Genomic DNA, 20,698 nt, shown 5'->3' on the forward strand with positions numbered 1-20,698 from the left:
CTGTGGGCGACTAATATTTAGAGAGTGTAACCTTAATATAAACACAAAAATTTAAAGGTAAGAGAAAATTTGTTCTAATTATTTTGAAGAAAAATGTAAACATACGAAAAAAATTGGGTTTTACCACGTAATATACAAAAAGAGGCGAAGTTTTTACCTGAAACGAATATATTATGTATAGCGTGGGTTCTGTGTAGGGTAGGAAATAAATTTTTATTTATAAATGTTGCACTAAATCCCGGTTTCGGGTGGAACTGGCAAAGCTGTTGGCCGTCCTCCAGTCCGCAGCCGACGGCTCAAATTGTATGATATTTTTTAATAAAACCTTTAAAATCACTCTTCAAATGAAAGCTATCTACATTTTGTTTCTTCCGTTCTGTTTGTTTATATGCGGCAAATTTTAAAATCATCGTTTTGTCATCGCAAATGTAACCACCTAGACTTATAGTGTTTTCCTACCTTATCGCTAAAGATTTGTATAGATAAGGCCCTTAAACTCGTTTTCTGTAGACGTAAGCTCGTATGAAGTACGTAAAGTTATTTACGTAATGCGGACGTGAGTGAAGTGTCTGTCTGTTTGTGCAGACATTCCTCATTAATTCAATCCCGTAAATATAAAGTGAACACCGTTGAGATTATTCATAGCTTAGTTGTATCATGTCTTCGAACAACTAATTTTAATATTTCTAATCATGAAATTATGTAACTAAAATGGATTCGGTAAATTTATTTCTTTATGCTCGCATGAGATATCAACCTGGCAACATATTAGTTATTCCAATCACTAAATACTACAGTCAAATAAGGAATAGTCGTTACAGATTGCTAGTGATGTGATGGCTAGCAACACTAAGACTATGACTATCGAGTACTAATTATTAGCCTTTATGTATATCAACGATAGCAATAGATAACTTATTGAAGTGCTCTTATATCAGTTTTATTAAATATACATTGACTTTACTTATATCTTTTGTTTTTAAATCTATCTCCTCAAATTTTAAGTAACTTATCATCATCATCGTCGCCAGAGTCTTTGCAGACTCGTCGTGATCATCACGTATCAGTGATCCGTATACATGATGACTCTCATGGGAAGATAGTTGCAATGGTTTCCCCTTACCTTCTGCACCCGCACTTTTTTTGGGGCCTATTTAGACCCCAAGGCTGGCTGTAGTCTGTTCCAGCCAGTGGTGTCTAAATACTCTTAGAAAGTACATATAACTCGGAAAAGATCACATTGGTACTTGCCAGGTTTGGAACCTGTGCCCTCTCGTATGAGAGGCGGGCCTTTTAACCTCCAGGCCACTAAGACTTTAAGTAACTTATAGGTATTCGTACAATAATAATCTTCATTGAAAGGACTATAATTGGCAGGTCCTAATTTACTGATAATTAATTAATAAAAACCATTATTACATTTTATGTATATTTTATAAAACCCTATTTTTAACTAATGATTTAAATTTAAATTAGGAAAACATATTTTGTCAAAAAGAGTTATTTAAATAAATTTAAGTGTAAGCATTACTTTGTTAATTGTTCTAATCTATATGTACTCTGTTAATATTCCACATTTAAATGAATGGGATCTTAACTTTTTTGGCAGTTTAATTAACAGTGTGAAATTTTATTTCATAGATTTATATTTGTTACTCAAGCAATGATATCCCAATGGTATTTATATAAAAATAATGTCCAAAATCGAAAAAAATATCCCACTATCAACCAAGAAACATTAAATACGGTAAAAAGATGGCATATTTGATAAAAAATAATCAAACTTTGTTGGAAATTGATATATTTTTCTGGGTCTACAATTTTCAAAAGCAATCTGAACTCCTTTTATGTCCTTAGTCCTTTGAGTTTCATAAATTAATAAAATATCAGCAGCGCTTCAAATCTCTTACCGATACAGTCAATATATACATTACAAAATACTTTCAAAAAATACATTCAATTTGTATTAAAGGGTAAACAATGACTGTGTAAATTAATTTATACACATATGTATATTAGCTAATTACAAAAAGAAATAAAATTAAGGCTGTAAATGTTCCTGAAACATGTAAATTTAAATAGATACAACATTAACGATATGATTTTAAACGTAATTTGAAGGAACTGATAATGTTGTATGTTTTATATTCAGTCTTGTTTGAAACAATTTTATTGATAAAAAGTATTTGCATAATTCCTGACAACACAACGTATCTACATTAATGTGTAATTCCTAACATCTTCAGTAATGCGTTCCATTCAATTTCTTTAAAACATTTATCGATTTTATGTTTCTAAATGAAAAATTATATGTAAACTAAATTTAAAATAACTTTAGATGTTTTTCGGGTGTTTTAATAAAGCAATCCATTCTCACGTCGTAACTTTTACGACCTTTTTATAAGTTTAAATAATATTTGCAAAAGTTAGTAAGTAAATTAATTTTTATTTTCATCTAATCAATCAATCCTATACGTATTTCTTTGTCCTCATCTTAATATCAAAAATTGTTAGCAAAAAATGGAAAATAATTTTGTTATTAGCTTTAATTAAAAAAAAATGTATTTTAAACATATATATAAATATATGACTGGGCTATAGTTCTTATATATTACCAAAGTATGTGTTATTGAATTATTTTGTGCATAACAAAGTTATTAATAAATATGACATACCTATTCAGGAAAGTCCCTCGAGGTCTTCTATACTTGTATAAACATAGTAATCTCAAGATCATTAGTCATAGATTAGACTAGACTAAAACGTCATAAACATTATTAAAATCTTTATAGGTATAGTATATATATGTATAGTAGCTAATAAAAGTACAAGGACTATTATAATTCAAATGTAAAGAGATAACAACTGGAATATTATATTTAATAACATTACAATATAATAAGTTATTGGACATCTCTATTAAAATACTCCCAAGCGCATTACTAGTTGTTTTACTCACTGATTTCCTTCTAATATCTAGCGATGTGTTATTATGATTTTTATAATCTCGTCAACATACCGGCGGCCCGAAATTGGACCGGCATATCGCAACTCAAGAGTCGAGAGTAGTTTTGAGATACTATCACGAAGAGACGAATACACGTTGATGACATGTATGTATAGGCTTCAAGAAATAATCATCAAGAAAACGAGATGTAAAAAACCTTGCACAAATATAAATTTGATTGATTTATAATAATAGTAAACGTATCTTACACGTCTTCAAAAGAATTATTAAAATTTAGGTACGTTTAAAGGGGTGACGGTTTGTGTGCGGGAAAGCTTAGCGGTTAAGGATTTGTTAGAGTATGGTGAATACCTTATTTAATTACAAACGAAGCCTAGACCTCAACTAGATTGAGAATTATTAAATATTCTTAAATTATAATAAACACCTCATAGATTTTTACTTATCAATTTTTAATAAGTTTCTTCTATAAAATAAATTAATTGGAATATTCTAACACGAATTTAAAGGCTTGACTATAATTTAAAAATGTTTTGTAATATTGTATAGCGTTAATTAAATGTTATGTGTATATACAATTTTAATTGCTATACATCCGTAACACATATTCAAAATCATGTATACTTATATAGTAAATCCTGCTTTTAGAGAGATAGCAAATCTTAGTGAGAAGACATAAAAAGTTGAAGAGAGGAAATTTATATAAAATTTAGGAAAACGGAAATACAGTTTCAAAAACTCATCACAAATTGCGTAATACGAGTACATGTCACTTCAGAGTAACCACAGAGCGTGTACCTTTCGATATAGATCTATCACTTGCTTGAGTGATACAGAATTGATGCTGGAATAATTATTTTCCTGTAGGTGTTTACAAATCTTGTATCAACTTCAAGTAATTTAAAAATACTATGTCAGACGAATGTGTTACCTAACTATAATTTTATAAAATTTACAACAAAATAATAGGTTTTTTCTCTTTATATACGAAAGTTATCAATTTTATCTTTTTACTTTATGGTAAAATTCTATTAAAACAAGTTCTATTCTGAGAAGCACATTTATATACTAAATGATTGTTGAGTCCATGCTATACAGAGTTATCAAATATAAGATAACTAACATATATATAGAGTAAAATTATTCAATGCAATTATATATTATTAATATTAAAACATATAAAATAACAAGAGGTTGCCCTTGATAATGTGAATTCTATTGTAAACTTATAAGATTTTCCTCAACATAGGACTATAAAACGTTGACAATGATTTATTTAAAACAGTCACAAGACACAATGTCTAAGATACTGATCGTTTTGCTGTTGGTGTTTGTTGCTGGCGATCTTGCTCAGCGATACAGACGTCCAATATATAGACGAAGAGGCCGGTCCGTCGAGGAACCTTCGTATAACACCGATGACTATCAGCCTGATCCTGAATACACTATTCCATTTCTTCTAGGTGATATTAAATTGGAACAGCAAAGACAGCAAACTGGCCTTGATTTGTCGGACGCAAAACCTGGACATGAATTATCTTACGCAACGAGCGCCAGTGCTCTATCAACTCCTGATAAGGATGGTATAGTTCCTGAAAGTCCACCTGCAAGCATATATTTAAACCCCTCGGCATTACCTTCGAAGCACAGAAAATAATTGTTCGGAAGACCGGATCACAGATACTATCAACAATGTGGTTCTAAATCTTATTATACATTGTTTTCAGTAATATTCTTTTGCACTTGATTTGTATTTCATCTGGAACTTTTACAGTGGGATTACAAAGAATTATTTTTATCATTAAAATGATACATTTATTCACCAATAATAACAATGTATTGTTATTTTTATTTTTATTTTAAAATATTTACATAAAAAAGCGGTAAATGTATCTGTGAGATCTGATATCAACCCAATGTAAGCCTTAAATACATTGGACATACTATAACGATCCAAATCAAAGGAATATAACTAAGCCTCGTGTACTCACAATAAAAAATTATAACTTTGATTAAATATAAACATTTTAAATCAATGACGATCTCAGATTTCAGTTATGTTTAATTGTTTATTTGCATATGTTTTTTTTTTAACTGGAATGTTAGAATTTGGGGTAGCTCTAAGATGTAAAATATATAGGGCCAATAACCAGAACCCTGAATGGACTGTTGAGAAAAATTACTATAAGATGCACTTCGCATTTTTTACCGCTTTGTTTACAAAAACGTTCTCTGTGTAAGTTGAGTCAAACGACCTCAGCGTTTCGGTACCGAACCGTTTTATTTTGGACATTGATTCTTTTTGCGGCTCTAAAATTGAGATTGGTTGTCCAATTAATTTTTTTTTGACAAAAACCACCCCAGATATCTGGGTTATCGAGCAAAATACTTCGACGTGATCGGACACTTGGTTGCCGAGATCATCTCCGTGGATAAAAAACCCGAGTCTCCAGTATAGCGTTCTTCTCGCTCCAATCAATTAATATGTAATGCAAATAAATTGTTTGTCAAATGACTTGTTAGTCATCTCGATAATGTTTTGAGTTCTATTTCTATTCATCTTGTTAATCATCTCCAAAATGTTAAGTGTAACCAAGTTCTGCCCCAGAGATGTCAAAGATCTCTGTAGTACCTACATTCACGCTTATTCCTTATTTACGTAAACTTTGATGCAACCTCAAGGAAAGTTAGTTATTTTTAACTGTATTTATATATTGCTCAAATATTTTATCATAACATATTTTTTATCTCTCATACAAATTATTTACAGAAGATCACATATAAGTAATATGCTTGGTTGTTTTATGATATTTCGTCGGCAACGTATTTCGGTTTTTAATACATGGAATTATAGTATATGACATGTATAGACTTTAGCATTGGTAATTCTGAATTGTATTAAAAATATGCCAAAATACTTCACATATTAAAGTAACATATGAATTGTGTATAAATTAGAATTGCGTTATAAATTACTCGAGTTTCAATGTCTTAAGTTAATTAGTAAAGTTATGCGTAAACCTTCAGTCTGAGTGACGGGACACACTTTATAACAATCTTAATAATAAAGACATATTATATTTTTCAATTTCTATATTTGGAGAAAATTTTGTAAATCATATAGACGTTACGTTATCTTAATGAGAACTAACACTTTCGCGAGTATTCATTTAAATGAAACTAATATTTTTCAGATTACTACGAGTGTTTTAGTATTTTAAAAACTAGATACTCCTGACGTTTCGATTACTTTGCAGCAGCCGAGATCACGGGACATCACGGGACATCACGGGTCATCACATCACATCTCGTTTGCCGGTGATCACGGTTGCCGCAAAGAGGTTTTAAAACAATAAAATACGTGTAGTATTACAAAAAATATTACTTTTATTCACGTTATCTCACTATTTATTATTACAATTGTCTTGCTTCTATCGGTTTCGAAATTTCTTTGGTTATATTTTGTTCAGTATTCGATTGTTCTATTTCGCAGCGTGTCTTATAATTGGATGTCTCCATTGGATTTGGGATCCTTATTTTGAACGTATAAGGGTTTACAGGATCCTAAACCCAAGTTATAGATGGGTCACTTGAACAAAGAAATACAATTTTCTTATTAGTTTTGACAGTCTGTGAAATTGTCTAAACACTTTACGATGTAAGTTAAGATTTCTTTAAATGTTTTAGAACTCGTGTCCCAAATAATATTTATTTTTTAATATATTTTAACTAAGAAATAAATATAGTATACTTTTATATCTGAGGATAAGTATATGTATATATTTTTTGTATGTTATATGTTGTTATAATAAGCCTTGAGAGGTATCTGACCTAAATTAATTAAAAATAGATCTCATCTGCTTGTTTCTGATACAGTTGTTTGCTGTTTATTAGAAAAGAGATGGTAATGATAGAGTTTTCAGAAATTCACACTTTTTATGTAAAAATCCCCAAAAGATAATATGATTTTTTGGCCTCGGAAAAGGATAAAGAGTTGTTCCTAATATTACAACTCTCCCAAAAATAAGATTTTATATTATACATACTGTTAGAAATAAATTAGGCAGTACTTCCACTTAGATGTTTATTGCTCCACAACTCGTAACAGAATCACCAGTCTAACACTTACATCCTATTTATAATATTCAAAGGTAACATTTTTAGGTAAGTTACAATATCATACAGAGGGCGCTAGTTTCTCATAAGAGTTTCCATTAAATTATAAAACACTGAACATTACGTAAAACGTGCAAAAGCTCTCATTATAAATTATAAAACCAATCGTTAAGTATTTGGACATTTAAATTACTGTACAGAAACATTATTAACATTAATTTACACTATTATAACAAATATACAGATGGCGCTAGTTTAACCATCATAAGAATTTCCAATAAATATTAGAATATAAATAACGTTAAGCTTAGAATTATCAAGTATATCACAATTTAAATAATTATAAATAATTATTACTAACAATACATATCACAACATTTAACAGGCAAGTAAAGACAATTCATTTGACAAAGCTTATAATGGCAATACTCACAATAGAATGAAATAGAAAAATATAAGCATTACCATTGATAAAGATGACACGTGTCTTGTCTTTATATTTTATAAAATATTAAAGGATGGGACGGAATTTTTATAAATAAATAAGTAAGATCCTTTCAACTTTATGAAACCCTGAGTTTATATAGGAGTATTTAATTTATTCCATCAGTTGTAAGGTTTTAGTTTCTCGAAAGGAAAGGATTCTAATATGATTTCGTCCTCATTCTATGTCGCTCTCTTGCAAAGTATTCTCTTAGAATCTACATATATTGAGAGCTTGATTATCTTCCATGTAAAGCCTTGTAAAGCTTAGCAAAAAGATTATTATGTCCACATCTTATGAAAAACTTTTTATAACGGCACTGTATTTATTTCATTATTTAACGACATAGTAGCATTTCTGTCCTAAATATTTTTATGAAAAAAAAATATATATATGTCGGCGCAACGACATTTAACAAAACATTATAAAGGGTAGTTGTTTCATATGTATAGTTGTTTCATATGTATTTCACTTTAGAGGGTAGATGTGACATAAACAATGTCAAGGCGTTAGTAATAACTTTAACAAAATTATTTGTTTTATAGATCGTCGTACGATTTGTATTGAAGGAAAGTAAATGGCAATTCGTATCGTGATTTGTAATATGTAAAGATAAGTTATTTTGTGAGTTTTAGTAAAACACAAACTTAAACAGTAACCATTTTGTAATCAATGTTATTCAATTATGATTTCTTTAAATTTTAAATGGCAATATAAAGTTTAGTTGGTTTAATAATTGATTACGAAAACATTTTGTAATAATTACTGTTTATTTGAATTACTACGAATAATCTTTGTAAGTAATTATTTAAAATTAAGAGTAAATGTAATGACTCCACGAAAACCATTTATATTCGGAGACATCTGTGGCGAGGACACAGTGGTGTGAGATCTATCCAGGAGGAATTACTAAGTGTTAGTTATAGTTGAAAATAAAGTGGTGCAAGTAAGTGAGAGTGCTTTATTGGTGAAAATGGATAACCCGACAGGTGGAAACAGTGTTAGTGACGATAGCATCGCTGACGTCACAGCTCCTAATAATCAACTTGGACATGGTTCTTCGACATCAGAAGTGGGATTACCTACTTCTGCTCGTTCATCTGACAATACTGGAGGCTCTGTTGGAGCGGTAACTACCGAATTTTTTTTCACAAATGTTAGAAGTGATGAAGCATATGTCCGATCGTATGTCTGCTCAACCAGAAGCCAAAATTAAAATTACTGATGTGTACCTGCCATCATACGACCCGGATATGAATGTTGGAATCCGAGAATGGTGTCAACATATTACAACTGCCATGGAAATCTATAACTTTACTGATTACGAAATCAGAATGAAGGTCGGGAGTCTACTCAAAGGACGAGCAAAGTTATGGGTTGACAATTGGTTAATATCTACAACAAAGTGGTCGGAATTGCGGGATGTTTTGATTACAACTTTTGAACCAGAGAACCGATACTCGCGGAACATCGTTTGTTTTAAAGAGCATAACTACGATAATACCAAGGATATTACGCAATTTTTGTCACAAGCGTGGGTACTATGGCGACGTGTAACAAAAGACAAATTGTCTGATAATGATGCAGTTGAGGCAGTGATTGGTTGTATAGGGGATGAACGACTGCGAATCGAATTACTTAATGTTAGAGCGTCATCAGTACCCGAATTAATCTCTGTGGCATCGCCGATACGATACGTGAAACGGTCTCACCCTAATACATTGAATACATTACAAGGAACTATAAAACGAACAAATTTAGTACGATATTTGAAAGGTCTGAGATAATTTACAGTAGTGTCGCTATCAACATTAACAACAGTATGCGTTATAAATGATCTTCGAATAGAGATTCAGTTTCATATTGTACCTGACTGTGAAATATGTTCAGATGTTTTAATTGGAATGAATTTGATTGAAAACACGAATTTTAGTGTGATAGTAAACTTGCATGGTGCTATTTTTCTTCACCAACCTGCTATACGTCATGTGATGTCTAGGAGTGATAAATTTAATAATTTAAATTGCGACCTAACTGATCAAGATCTAATAAATAGATTAATAATTTTGCTCAACAAATATGAAAATCGCGTGTTAAACACCGAAGTACTACAAATACGCTTAAAAGATAACGATAGATATGTAGAACGTAGACCATATCGATTAAGTCCTGTGAGGAGGGAAACAGTTCGTTCAATTATTAAGGAATTACTTGAACATAAAATTATTCGAGAAAGAAACAGCACCAACAGAGCTGTATACAGATGATAGTAGCATTGGATACGGAGCAGTTCTAGCTCCGATCGTTAATGGGCGCCGTCATCCAGTAGTGTATATGAGTCAAAAAAAAAAAAAAAAAAAAACTACTGACGCGGAGAGCCGATACCACTCTTATGAGCTCGAGACTCTGGCAGTAGTACGGGCAACAAAACATTTTCGACACTATTTATACGGTCGAAAGTTTAAAATTGTAATGCTTTGAAAGCATCCAAACATAAAAAGGATTTACTTCCGTGAATTCATAGATGTAGAAACCCATCTAATGAAATATCTGTCAATATGATAAGCAAAGACATGGAATGGTTACAAATAGAACGAAGACTCGATGATTTACTTCGTCCTTTAATAAGATAGCATGAGCAGCGACCACGCAGCCGCAAACTATACACTAAAAGAAGGTGTCCTAAAGAAAATTTTAACAGATCCTGTGCTTGGCCAACATGAAGTCATTGTCGTTCCTATCATCATTTCAGGGGAGTATAGTTAATTCATTTAAATGAAACTAATATTTTTCGGATATACGCGTGCTTTAATTTTGTTAAAATTACAGGCTCCCGACGTTTCGGTTACTTTTGAGCAACCGTGATCACGGGCAGACGAGATTTAATAAATTCATTTCACACCGCATTACATCACCCAGGATGGGAGAGAACTCTTCAAAAAATAAAAGACATATGTTTTTGATAAAATGAGTACTTTAATCGGAAAATTTGTTGAAAATTTTATAATTTGCAGAACATCAAAAAACTCGTCAGGTAGCAACAAGTACGACTTCATCCAACCCAGAAACCCACGGCAGCATTTCAAGTAGTACATATGGACATTACCTGGAAATTAGGAACTAGGAGTAGTGAAGGATCAGTCTCGCAGCCTTGAAACGATTAGTACATCTTTTTGGAACACCAGTTCAGATCATGGTTGATGGAGGTCGAGAGTTTCTTGGTGAATTCAAAGTTTATTGTAACCGCTTTGGGAGCAACATACATTCAATCGCACCAGGAATAAGCCGAGCTATTGGACAGCTTGAAAGTATCATGAGCACTTTAAAAAATGCCCTAACTATTATAAAAATTACACAACCGAAAACTGGCAGACTGCTCTTGAAGCATTGCAACTCTCGTTTAATTGCACGCCTCATAGAGTTACTGGAGTTGCACCTCTAACTCTTCTCACTCGTCGGCAGCATTGTGTGCCATCGGAACTATAAAGGTTAATTGATTTTGAGAATGAATTTATAAATTTTGATGTATTGGAGGAATATGTGCAACAGAAAATGTTGGCTTCGGCGGAATATGATAAACAGAGTTTAAAAAAAAAGTAAGGGTAAGCTACGTTCATTTAAAAGAGGTGACTATGCACTAATCAAAACTAATCCTCGTAAACAAACTTCTTTGGATCTGAAAAATACTGAACCATACGAAATATACAAAATATTGGAACGTGATCGTTACATGCTAAAACGTGTAACCGGTAGAGGCCGGCCGCGTAAGTTAGCTCATGATCAATTACGTCCAGCACCAAATCCAGCAGCAGCAGGAACCGTGTCGGCGGATCAGATTGATGATCCTCCACATTACGACAGTCCATTAAATGTTGAAGCTTCTGAAAATTTAGAAGTTGAATCCAATGAACGATCAATAAACTTGGTCCAACATTCATTGCTTAGTAAAGTATCAATTTATTGACAATTGTCTTTATCAAAAGATCTCTCAAGTTGAGGAACTTGACATGAGGTCAATAAAAAAAAAAAAAAAAAATTTTAGAACCTGTACTAAAATATTACCTTTCTTCAAATCTTTTAGAGCCTCTGTGGACCACGGACAAAAGTCCTAGACCACAGCATCGACCTACCTCAATCCCTTAGAGCCCCTGTGGACCACGGCGTACGAGACCGCCCAGACCACAGCAACATCATAAAATCAATATCCTCTGTGGACCACGGACAAAAGTCCCAGACCACAGCATCGACCTACCTCAATCCCTTAGAGCCCCTGTGGACCACGGCGTACGAGACCGCCCAGACCACAGCAACATCATAAAATCAATATCCTCTGTGGACCACGGACGAAAGTCCCAGACCACAGCATCGACCTACCTCAATCCCTTAGAGCCCCTGTGGACCACGGCGTACAAGACCGCCCAGACCACAGCAACAAACCCACTTCAATAAAAGTAAGCAAAGATGCGTGGAGCATTTTGCATTAAAAAAAAAAAAAAAAAAAAACACAAACACAGGTTCAGAGAATCCAAGTGATCTCTTTAATATAGCGTATGTTGATACGTTGATATATCACAACAAAGTAAAACTGGTGCAGGGCACGCACCAGGCCGCAGAATGGCCGTGTCGGCGCAACGACATTTAACAAAACATTATAAAGGGTAGTTGTTTCATATGTATAGTTGTTTCATATGTATTTCACTTTAGAGGGTAGATGTGACATAAACAATGTCAAGGCGTTAGTAATAACTTTAACAAAATTATTTGTTTTATAGATCGTCGTACGATTTGTATTGAAGGAAAGTAAATGGCAATTCGTATCGTGATTTGTAATATGTAAAGATAAGTTATTTTGTGAGTTTTAGTAAAACACAAACTTAAACAGTAACCATTTTGTAATCAATGTTATTCAATTATGATTTCTTTAAATTTTAAATGGCAATATAAAGTTTAGTTGGTTTAATAATTGATTACGAAAACATTTTGTAATAATTACTGTTTATTTGAATTACTACGAATAATCTTTGTAAGTAATTATTTAAAATTAAGAGTAAATGTAATGACTCCACGAAAACCATTTATATTCGGAGACATCTGTGGCGAGGACACAGTGGTGTGAGATCTATCCAGGAGGAATTACTAAGTGTTAGTTATAGTTGAAAATAAAGTGGTGCAAGTAAGTGAGAGTGCTTTATTGGTGAAAATGGATAACCCGACAGGTGGAAACAGTGTTAGTGACGATAGCATCGCTGACGTCACAGCTCCTAATAATCAACTTGGACATGGTTCTTCGACATATATAATCACGACTTGGAATTTTCTAAATAATAATATTGAAACTATTGAACTAATAATTGGTTAATTAAATATCGGACAATATCATAATATCTACAAATCTCACAAAGATAGGGGCTTGTAACTTTATATCCATGTATCCAAGTGGCTGCTATGATGAGAGATATACTTAGAAATATAGTTTAATGTATATAAATAATTTATAATTTTTGGAATAAAATAATTACCGTCATGTTTACATACATATATACTATGTGGGTAGTTACTAATAAATTAGGCGACTTCTATAATTATTCTAAAATTTCATATAAACTTTTTACATCCCTCCTGTATTTCTTTGAATCTCACAAAAACTGATACAGTTTTATAATTTTTGATAACAATATTTGGGACGTGAGTTCAAAATACTTCTGAATGTAAAAGAATCTGATGTACGGATATCAGTTTTTGTGAACTTTATTTTAATTTCACAGTTAGCCGAACGTTGGACGAGTCGTAGCAGAATAGTTTTCAAAATTCCGTTCCGTGTTGGCTAACATTGCGTCATTGAAGTAGAGTGACCACGAATTTTAATTATCACATATTTTTTTAGAATCTAGCCTTGTTTCAATAAACCATATTCTATTGATGAATGAAAATATTAAAAAGTTCTAAAATAATCTGACTCTCAAATTAATAAATAATATTTTGTACGGTATTGTAAATCATATATACTTAAAATAATTATATATTAGAAAATAGATTTTAATCATTTGTCAATTACTATGTCAATTACTAGGAATTGTAGATTCATGTGGTAGTGGTAGAGCCTAGCTGTGGTCAAGTAACTACAGCTCGAACATGCGCTGGCTTGACCGGGGAAGTAATACCCTCTCACAGAAGAACGGCGTGAAGTAGCCTTTAATGGCTGCGTTTTCCAATGAGTGAGAGAGAATGTTGCCCTTTCCCTATTTCCACCCTTTCATGCCTTTTCTTTATTCCCACACCTCCCTCTCCCTAAAAAACTAAGGCTGGCAACGCATCCGTAACAGAGATGTTGCGGATGTCCGTGGGCGACGTTGACTACTGCCCATCAAGTAGATCGTCTGCTCGTTTGCCAGCGAACTCGTAAAAAATATTTACCAACTTGAGTCTTTTTGATTTTTACCGTATAGTGGTAAAGATTTTTTATATTCTGTACTATTCATATTCTTATAAAAACAAACAAGTCAGGGTATTTGATAAGAAACAGCAACAGTCGGTTCATTTACAGTTTCGTAGTATAGAGTGTTTTACTTCATAGGACCTAGTTATATATCAAAAACTAACCTAATGGTCAATTAACTATAACTTTAAAGTTAATCACCTAAAAATGTCTAAAAAATATCTGTTGTTTGTAGATATCTCATATAATTCAACGTCGCCCTACTCACAACAGGGTGATTCTGAATCACATTCCACATTTAATTAAAAGACTTTTATTCGGGTCTCACAGTTATTCAATGAAACACGGAGTTTCATGTAAATTTTTATCGAAGATTTACCTGTTAATTAGTTGGATGGAAACTATATTTTTCTGCCAACTTCACAGTATGCTTTTGTTTCAAAATAATACAGATATACCCGAAAAAAAATAATCACCGAATCTAATTATATTACTGTAAACGGATAATTCTTTACCAATATTTTTTCACACAATTAACTTATTTCAAGTTTAGATACTGTTACCGAATATTCATAATGAAAAAATTTAAATGATTTTTTCAGACATTACATTATTATATTTACACTTAATAAATAAAATGCATAAAGCTAAAATATAACATATTTTTATATTCGTAGATATAATGAACAAAAGGATTTGATTCTTAATAACTTAATATTTTATTGATCGTTAGAACACAGTTCACAATTACAAAACGTGAAAGGAGTGAACGAAGAGCCCTTTTGAGAAAATAAGCGTGTTTAGAAAAAGTTCTCCTACAAATGTTCGACCTCTTCTAAACAAAATATATGATTACTTTTTGGGTAACTTATACTTTACATACATTATTTTTGAGTTTTTTTTAATAGTTGATATTAATAGCTTTTTATATACAAAATATGAGACACTAAATTATAAGGCATCGATCTGATTTTGAATATCTTCCCTAACGCGTTGAACGTGAGCAAACAATTTAATAGAAAAAAGGAATAAAATAAAAGGTGTGCCCAAGCTAAGGGGTAATTTATGGCACTGATAAGAAATATGACCGACCTTCGGTTGGAGGTCGGTGGAGAAACATCAGCAGTATTCTTTTGAGGTTCCTGATACGCGGCACTTCGTGGAACTACACTTTAGTGTTGTCAGCAATTTTTTAATCCTTTTTGATAGGGAAATTTTGATTACTTCTTTAAAAATTTATTCATATCTATGTTTATTTTGTTGAGCTTAATATCGTCATCATTATGTTCGTGTCTTTAATAAAAATTTCCATCGAGCCACTTATTTATTTATACATTTTTAATATTGTCAAAGGCTAGGTGATAAAGTTTGAGTCATAATTTATATGTGTACACTCGTAGCTGTTATAAACTATAATATTCAACGGGGAGTTAAGTTTACGAGGATCCAACAGCGTACATAAATTATGGTCAAAGTTGAATTGTTCAAATAGCACAATAATATGTTATATGAAGTAAACTGATCAATGCGTGATATATACGAGTACACGCAGTTTAAAATTGATGGTTTCAATTGTTAGCTGTACCGTTATAAAACAATAGCAAACTTAGTGGAAACTAGTTTGATAGAAACTGTGTCGCGTTTGTTGTTATTCAACGATTTTCATAGAGTGGTGTTAGCAAAAAAATACAGTCACACTGTCAAAAGTTACGCAGATATGAAGAATAGAACTTCGGATTTAATGACTTACTATGAGAACTATATTGCACGTCTTAAATAATTTTATTTAACAATAAAAATTTATAATATTAATACTGCGATCAAGGTATCATTCATAAAAATGGTGTTCATAAAAATATTTTAATTCACCAGTTACTCCGTGTATTGTCCTTAGGGTTTCAATCGAGAACAGACGAAGTAGATTAATTTTAATGGGAGGCTTTTGAATTTTGAACTTTATTCTCGAATGTAACCAGTAGATTACCAGCAAATTCTTTTTTCTATAAAAATTACTACGTGCCTCTAATAACTTATTTTCTTAAAATATCACCACATAGTCACCTCATCAAGAACAGGTTTTGACAAAATTTCTAAGCGAGAGTTTTTATGTATTGTGTATAGTAAACTGTATAGTCATAACTATTTAAACAGAGGCTTTCATAATATGCGGATTGCAATCGATTACATTGCATGTAATCTCATAACACAGGAGGGTCGATAAGAATATTTATTATGTTCAAGTGTTTTGTTGTGTATGTAAGAGTGCTGTCAGCCTTGCTATCGATACTTGAAAATCTACAATAGAAAACCACTCACAAACTAACTTCATACTCTCCCTGTGCTGAAATGAAACACGATAAAAATATTTTTATATTATTAAATTTTAATAATTTATAATGAAATGTATATATAACAGTACAATTATTAAAGTCTCTATATCACATTTTCTTTAATAACACTGAAATGCTTTTGCTAAATTTGAATACTTTTCCAGAGTCTTCCTTTTGATTTTTATTTTTTATATTAAAGGCATACATTTTATATTGTTAGAAATGATCGTCCATAAATACTTTTCACTTAATATTTATATACATACTTATTTTTTAAATTTATATATATTTATCAGTATACATACATACTTTTGTAAATAATAGTATATAATGTAATAATGTTCTAAATGGCATGCAAATAAAGGTATAAAAATTGGCAATTTTTTTCCAAATATACTTAATATTTGCCATCAAAATACCTTAGAAAGAGCTAATCCCACGAGCAAAACAATGAAGGACGATACTTTTAAACTGACAGCCCCACCAGTCTGACATGACTCGCTCGTGTGAGAAATTGTATTCCAAGTTAAGTTACCAAAATTGTTATTATTCAGAATTTTATTGCTTTCAACAATTGCAGATTCCGATAGAACCGTGTTATTGCTTAACCGCCAGATGTATTCTAAAACGAGAACTCATTTAAATCTAATATCTTAAATTATAATGAATAAAAACATGTGGATGTCGTTCACTTACCCTTTTTGGTTTCTCCATGATCTGAGCACGCGTACAATATTAAAAACTCATCGGTCAATCCGAGAATAGTGAAATTGCTGGAAAAATCTGTAACATGGACGCGATAATAAAAGGAGTGGAGTTGATAATTACTAATTAATTAAAATAACTAACTAAGTCTTAACAATCTGTTAATTTACCATTAAAGTCTAAAGATGCGACTGGTGTGTTTCCAATCGAAGTACCCAGTACGGTTGCATTTCTTTCAACCAGTTTGCGATTAACTACTTCTGTCATGTGCACAGTTGGTAAAGAAGAATTTGTGATATTCTTTAACTCCCATGATGCACATTGTCCGGACTGCCAATTGTTACTTATCCTAGATATTTCATACATTTTGCGCGGCTGAAACTTAAGGAGGGAAAGGTTTAAAATAATGCAATTATAAAACGACAATTTATATGCTATATTAAAAGTAAACAGCGTTACTGTTTATACTAACCGACGTTCCCGCGGATATTTCTATTTGGAGACTTTCAAAGTTACATGAACCGTTATTTGTCAATTGAGCCTGAGCGGCCGCAACCACAGCGAGGAATACTATCTTTGCATACATTTTGTATGTTTTAAACACGACACTAACCAATGTCCGAATACAACTGACGTGATGAAGTCCCGTATAATCTTTATGTATAATCGCTTACCTCGTTATCAATTTTAAAGTGTCGTCCAACTAATGAAACCTCCCGTACCCGTTACTGATAAAATTGTTAGGACTCGTGTTTTCCTTTATTAGGTTTAATCAATAATTTAAAATATAAAATGCTTTAATATTGCGTATATTATAGTTAACTTATAATAACAGAAAGCTTACAAATTTTTTGGAAGATTATTAGCTAATAAATAACTATATTGTTAATGAATTAATTATTTTCCTTTGCATCTATTCTATCTATCATATTCTTCAGTAGTGCGTAAGGCTGTGGCCTTATTTGGCCTATTTTAATTCATATCTTGATATATATTTATTTAAATCTATAAAGATAATTGTGCGGGGAAGTATTTAATTATCCTGCTTAGATATCTTATGCTATGACTCAATCACAGTGAACAGAAGGGCTCACAGCGATTTTATCCAATTATTTTTTGAATAACGTGTTCAAAAACATTTTATTCGTCTTAAAAATGCATATAAGACTGTTAAGTTTCTTCTACGAATGAAAAAAGAACAATTAATAAACTAGGCTTAAAACTATTTATTTTATTTTAAAATACTAACAATAATGATTTGTATCTGGTAGAAATAATCACATAACAGTGAAGACAAACATGTATGCTTAGAAATTTGACCCGTATGAAAATCTTACACAAGAGAATTTATATCAGTAACAAATTAAACCAACTCTCGTTTTCATACGTTTCATTGATAAATAATTGGTTCATTGGTTGAGTTATTTGATGGTTTATTGTAATTAAAATTGTTGTGAAATATAAACATAATTATTACTAAGCATTGAGTCACGTGACGGTTATCTTAGTGGTTGTAGATAACACCAATCGTGATTAAATGGTTGCTTGGATTACGGTATAGTGCTTTACAAACACATGGCTACAGTCCCCATATTCGTTTATAACTAGTCCTTTTTAGCAGTAATGGAATCAATAAAATATTTATAAGAATCATTAATTACCGGATCCCTTGTTATTTCCTAAAGAAACTTTTACCTAAGTTTTAATAGGTCGAGTGAATTGAAATAAGAAAATTAAGTCATAATGAAGGGCTGCTTAAACTAAAAGTAACTCAGACGATGCCTTTTGTTTATCGGAGTTGGATCAAAGTTTCTTTTAGCAATTTGTTAACAGATTAAGTTTGGAAGCATTAGAAACTTCTTTGGGCATAGAATAATTTTCCGATAAAAATTTACGATTCTTAAATATCTATGCAACTTTGTTTTATAATGTTGCATTGCTTTGTTTACTCCTTGAAGGCTAATATGAAATTAAAACACTAAATGTTTATTTAGCGTTTTAATTTTTGACAATATGTAAGTGTCAATACGTTCTTTAACCACAATTATAGAGTAAAATAAATGTGTAGAGAGAAAGTAATCATTATTTGTTATGTGTCTCATATCGTGATTATCTACACAGAAAGTCAATTTACGTTACAAGTAAATGATGTCATCTACATTATCTTTGATGGTATCATTATACTTAAAGATTACGGCTGCTTTATCTTGATGAAAAAGTATATTTGAAGCAAGCTCAATTAAAATTTTAAGATTTGCAAAATGGTGGATCTCATTGCCGGTATTGTATTGGGATTTCGCTATCAGCAAGTACAAGTCCATGCGCTGTATTGACTCTGCGAACAAGCTTTTGGGGAGATGCCAACTATTCTGCTTTATCCTCGGCAGATACAATATACTAAGGGCCTTCAAGCAAAAATCAACTCTACTATTCTTTGTATATTGAAAGTCTGAAAACGTATATTGATTAGGCGCCTGTTGAAAATGTATAAGCAAAATGACATATATGCTTAATAACATTAAAATCATTACGTTAATTGAGTATTACAAGCAATTATTACTTTTATAATTTATTATAACTCTCTCAAAATAAGAATTACGTAAAAAGGTGATATTTTCTGAGGTAAATAAAAAGAACTCCCAGGGCTTACGTAGACCTAGAAAAATCCTAATAACACGAATAGTACTCTAGAAAGCTGTGGAATATCATAAAACTGAATTAAAGCTTCGTATCTTTATAGGGAGAACTGGTTAAAAGCGGCCAAAACTACCTCACGCCGGTGGAATATAGGCTTAAGGGATTCTTCAAATGATTTACGGAACTCTAAAAACAGTAATATACTATTCTCATATAAAAACATACAAAAATAGTTTGAGAGCATGAACCTGAAAATAGTATTATATATATAATAGTATATATGTATTATGAATTATTTTTTTATATTAAAAAAAAAATCACGTTACTCGCATTTAAGCAAAAAAAGCAAATTCACTTTTTGTCGAAACAAATCTTTTACATGCTTTGGGATTGCATTTACGATAAAACATTAATATTTTGTAGAACCTTCAACCAAAGTCGTCAGAAATAGGTAATGTCAAATTTCTTAAGTTCAATAAATTACTTAGTCTCTAACTTTATATAACAATATATAAAAATACCTTACAATAATATTATTATTATTATTTTTATTATTATTGGATCTCCAATCAATCGGTACTCTGTAGACTATGAAAAAGAAAAATGAGATTTGTAATTAGACATCCAGAACAAACAGACATTGAATCTAATATAAATGGAATAAGTTTTAAATTCAACTGAAACGAATATTTGAATTTCTTAGTTTTGTTCGAGCATAAAGTGAGGAGAACTCCTTTGTAAAAACCTTTATAAATATGTATCGGTATATATAATATAAGAACCGTATATATTTTAGCGGTTTAAATTATGATCCGAATGGCTTTTAAATTTTTGATTGTATGTCTCAATATAACGATGAATATTTTGCTTGAGATATTTTATTTCGTTACATTTAAGAAGAATAACATTATTTCGGGCCTAATGTATTTTATTTAATGGAAATTTGAGCTTCGACTGGGGATATTGATAGGCTAGCAAGTTGTAAGAACCTTGATTGAACTCGTGGACACGTCCCACGAATA

At 31.4% G+C, this 20,698-nt stretch overlaps 1 protein-coding gene and 1 pseudogene across 1 annotated transcript; one reads left to right on the forward strand and one right to left on the reverse strand.

Moving 5' to 3' along the window:
• The first annotated feature begins 8,541 nt into the window (after positions 1-8,541).
• LOC133318850 (uncharacterized) lies at positions 8,542-12,568 on the forward strand (annotated as a pseudogene).
• Positions 12,569-16,367: 3,799 nt separating this feature from the next.
• Positions 16,368-17,678, reverse strand: LOC116776712 (uncharacterized). Its single transcript, XM_032669971.2, has 4 exons — positions 17,512-17,678; positions 17,210-17,420; positions 17,031-17,117; positions 16,368-16,956 (listed from the first exon to the last, which is right to left on the reverse strand). The coding sequence occupies exons 1-4, from the start codon at positions 17,623-17,625 to the stop codon at positions 16,745-16,747; spliced, it is 624 nt and encodes a 207-aa protein (XP_032525862.2). The 5' UTR covers positions 17,626-17,678; the 3' UTR covers positions 16,368-16,744.
• Positions 17,679-20,698: the final 3,020 nt, after the last annotated feature.

The sequence above is a fragment of the Danaus plexippus genome, chromosome 8 (genome assembly GCF_018135715.1).
Source record: "Danaus plexippus chromosome 8, MEX_DaPlex, whole genome shotgun sequence".
Lineage (NCBI taxonomy): Eukaryota > Metazoa > Arthropoda > Insecta > Lepidoptera > Nymphalidae > Danaus > Danaus plexippus.

Excerpts from the sequence above, each read along its gene's own strand:
- LOC116776712 (XM_032669971.2), bottom strand. The coding sequence starts at position 17,625 with ATGTATGCAAAGATAGTATTCCTCGCTGTGGTTGCGGCCGCTCAGGCT. Across the intron at positions 17,118-17,209 it reads CGCATCTTTAGACTTTAATG|ATTTTTCCAGCAATTTCACT; the intron begins GTAAATTAACAG and ends TCCATGTTACAG. Across the intron at positions 16,957-17,030 it reads TCATGGAGAAACCAAAAAGG|AATACATCTGGCGGTTAAGC; the intron begins GTAAGTGAACGA and ends TTCTCGTTTTAG.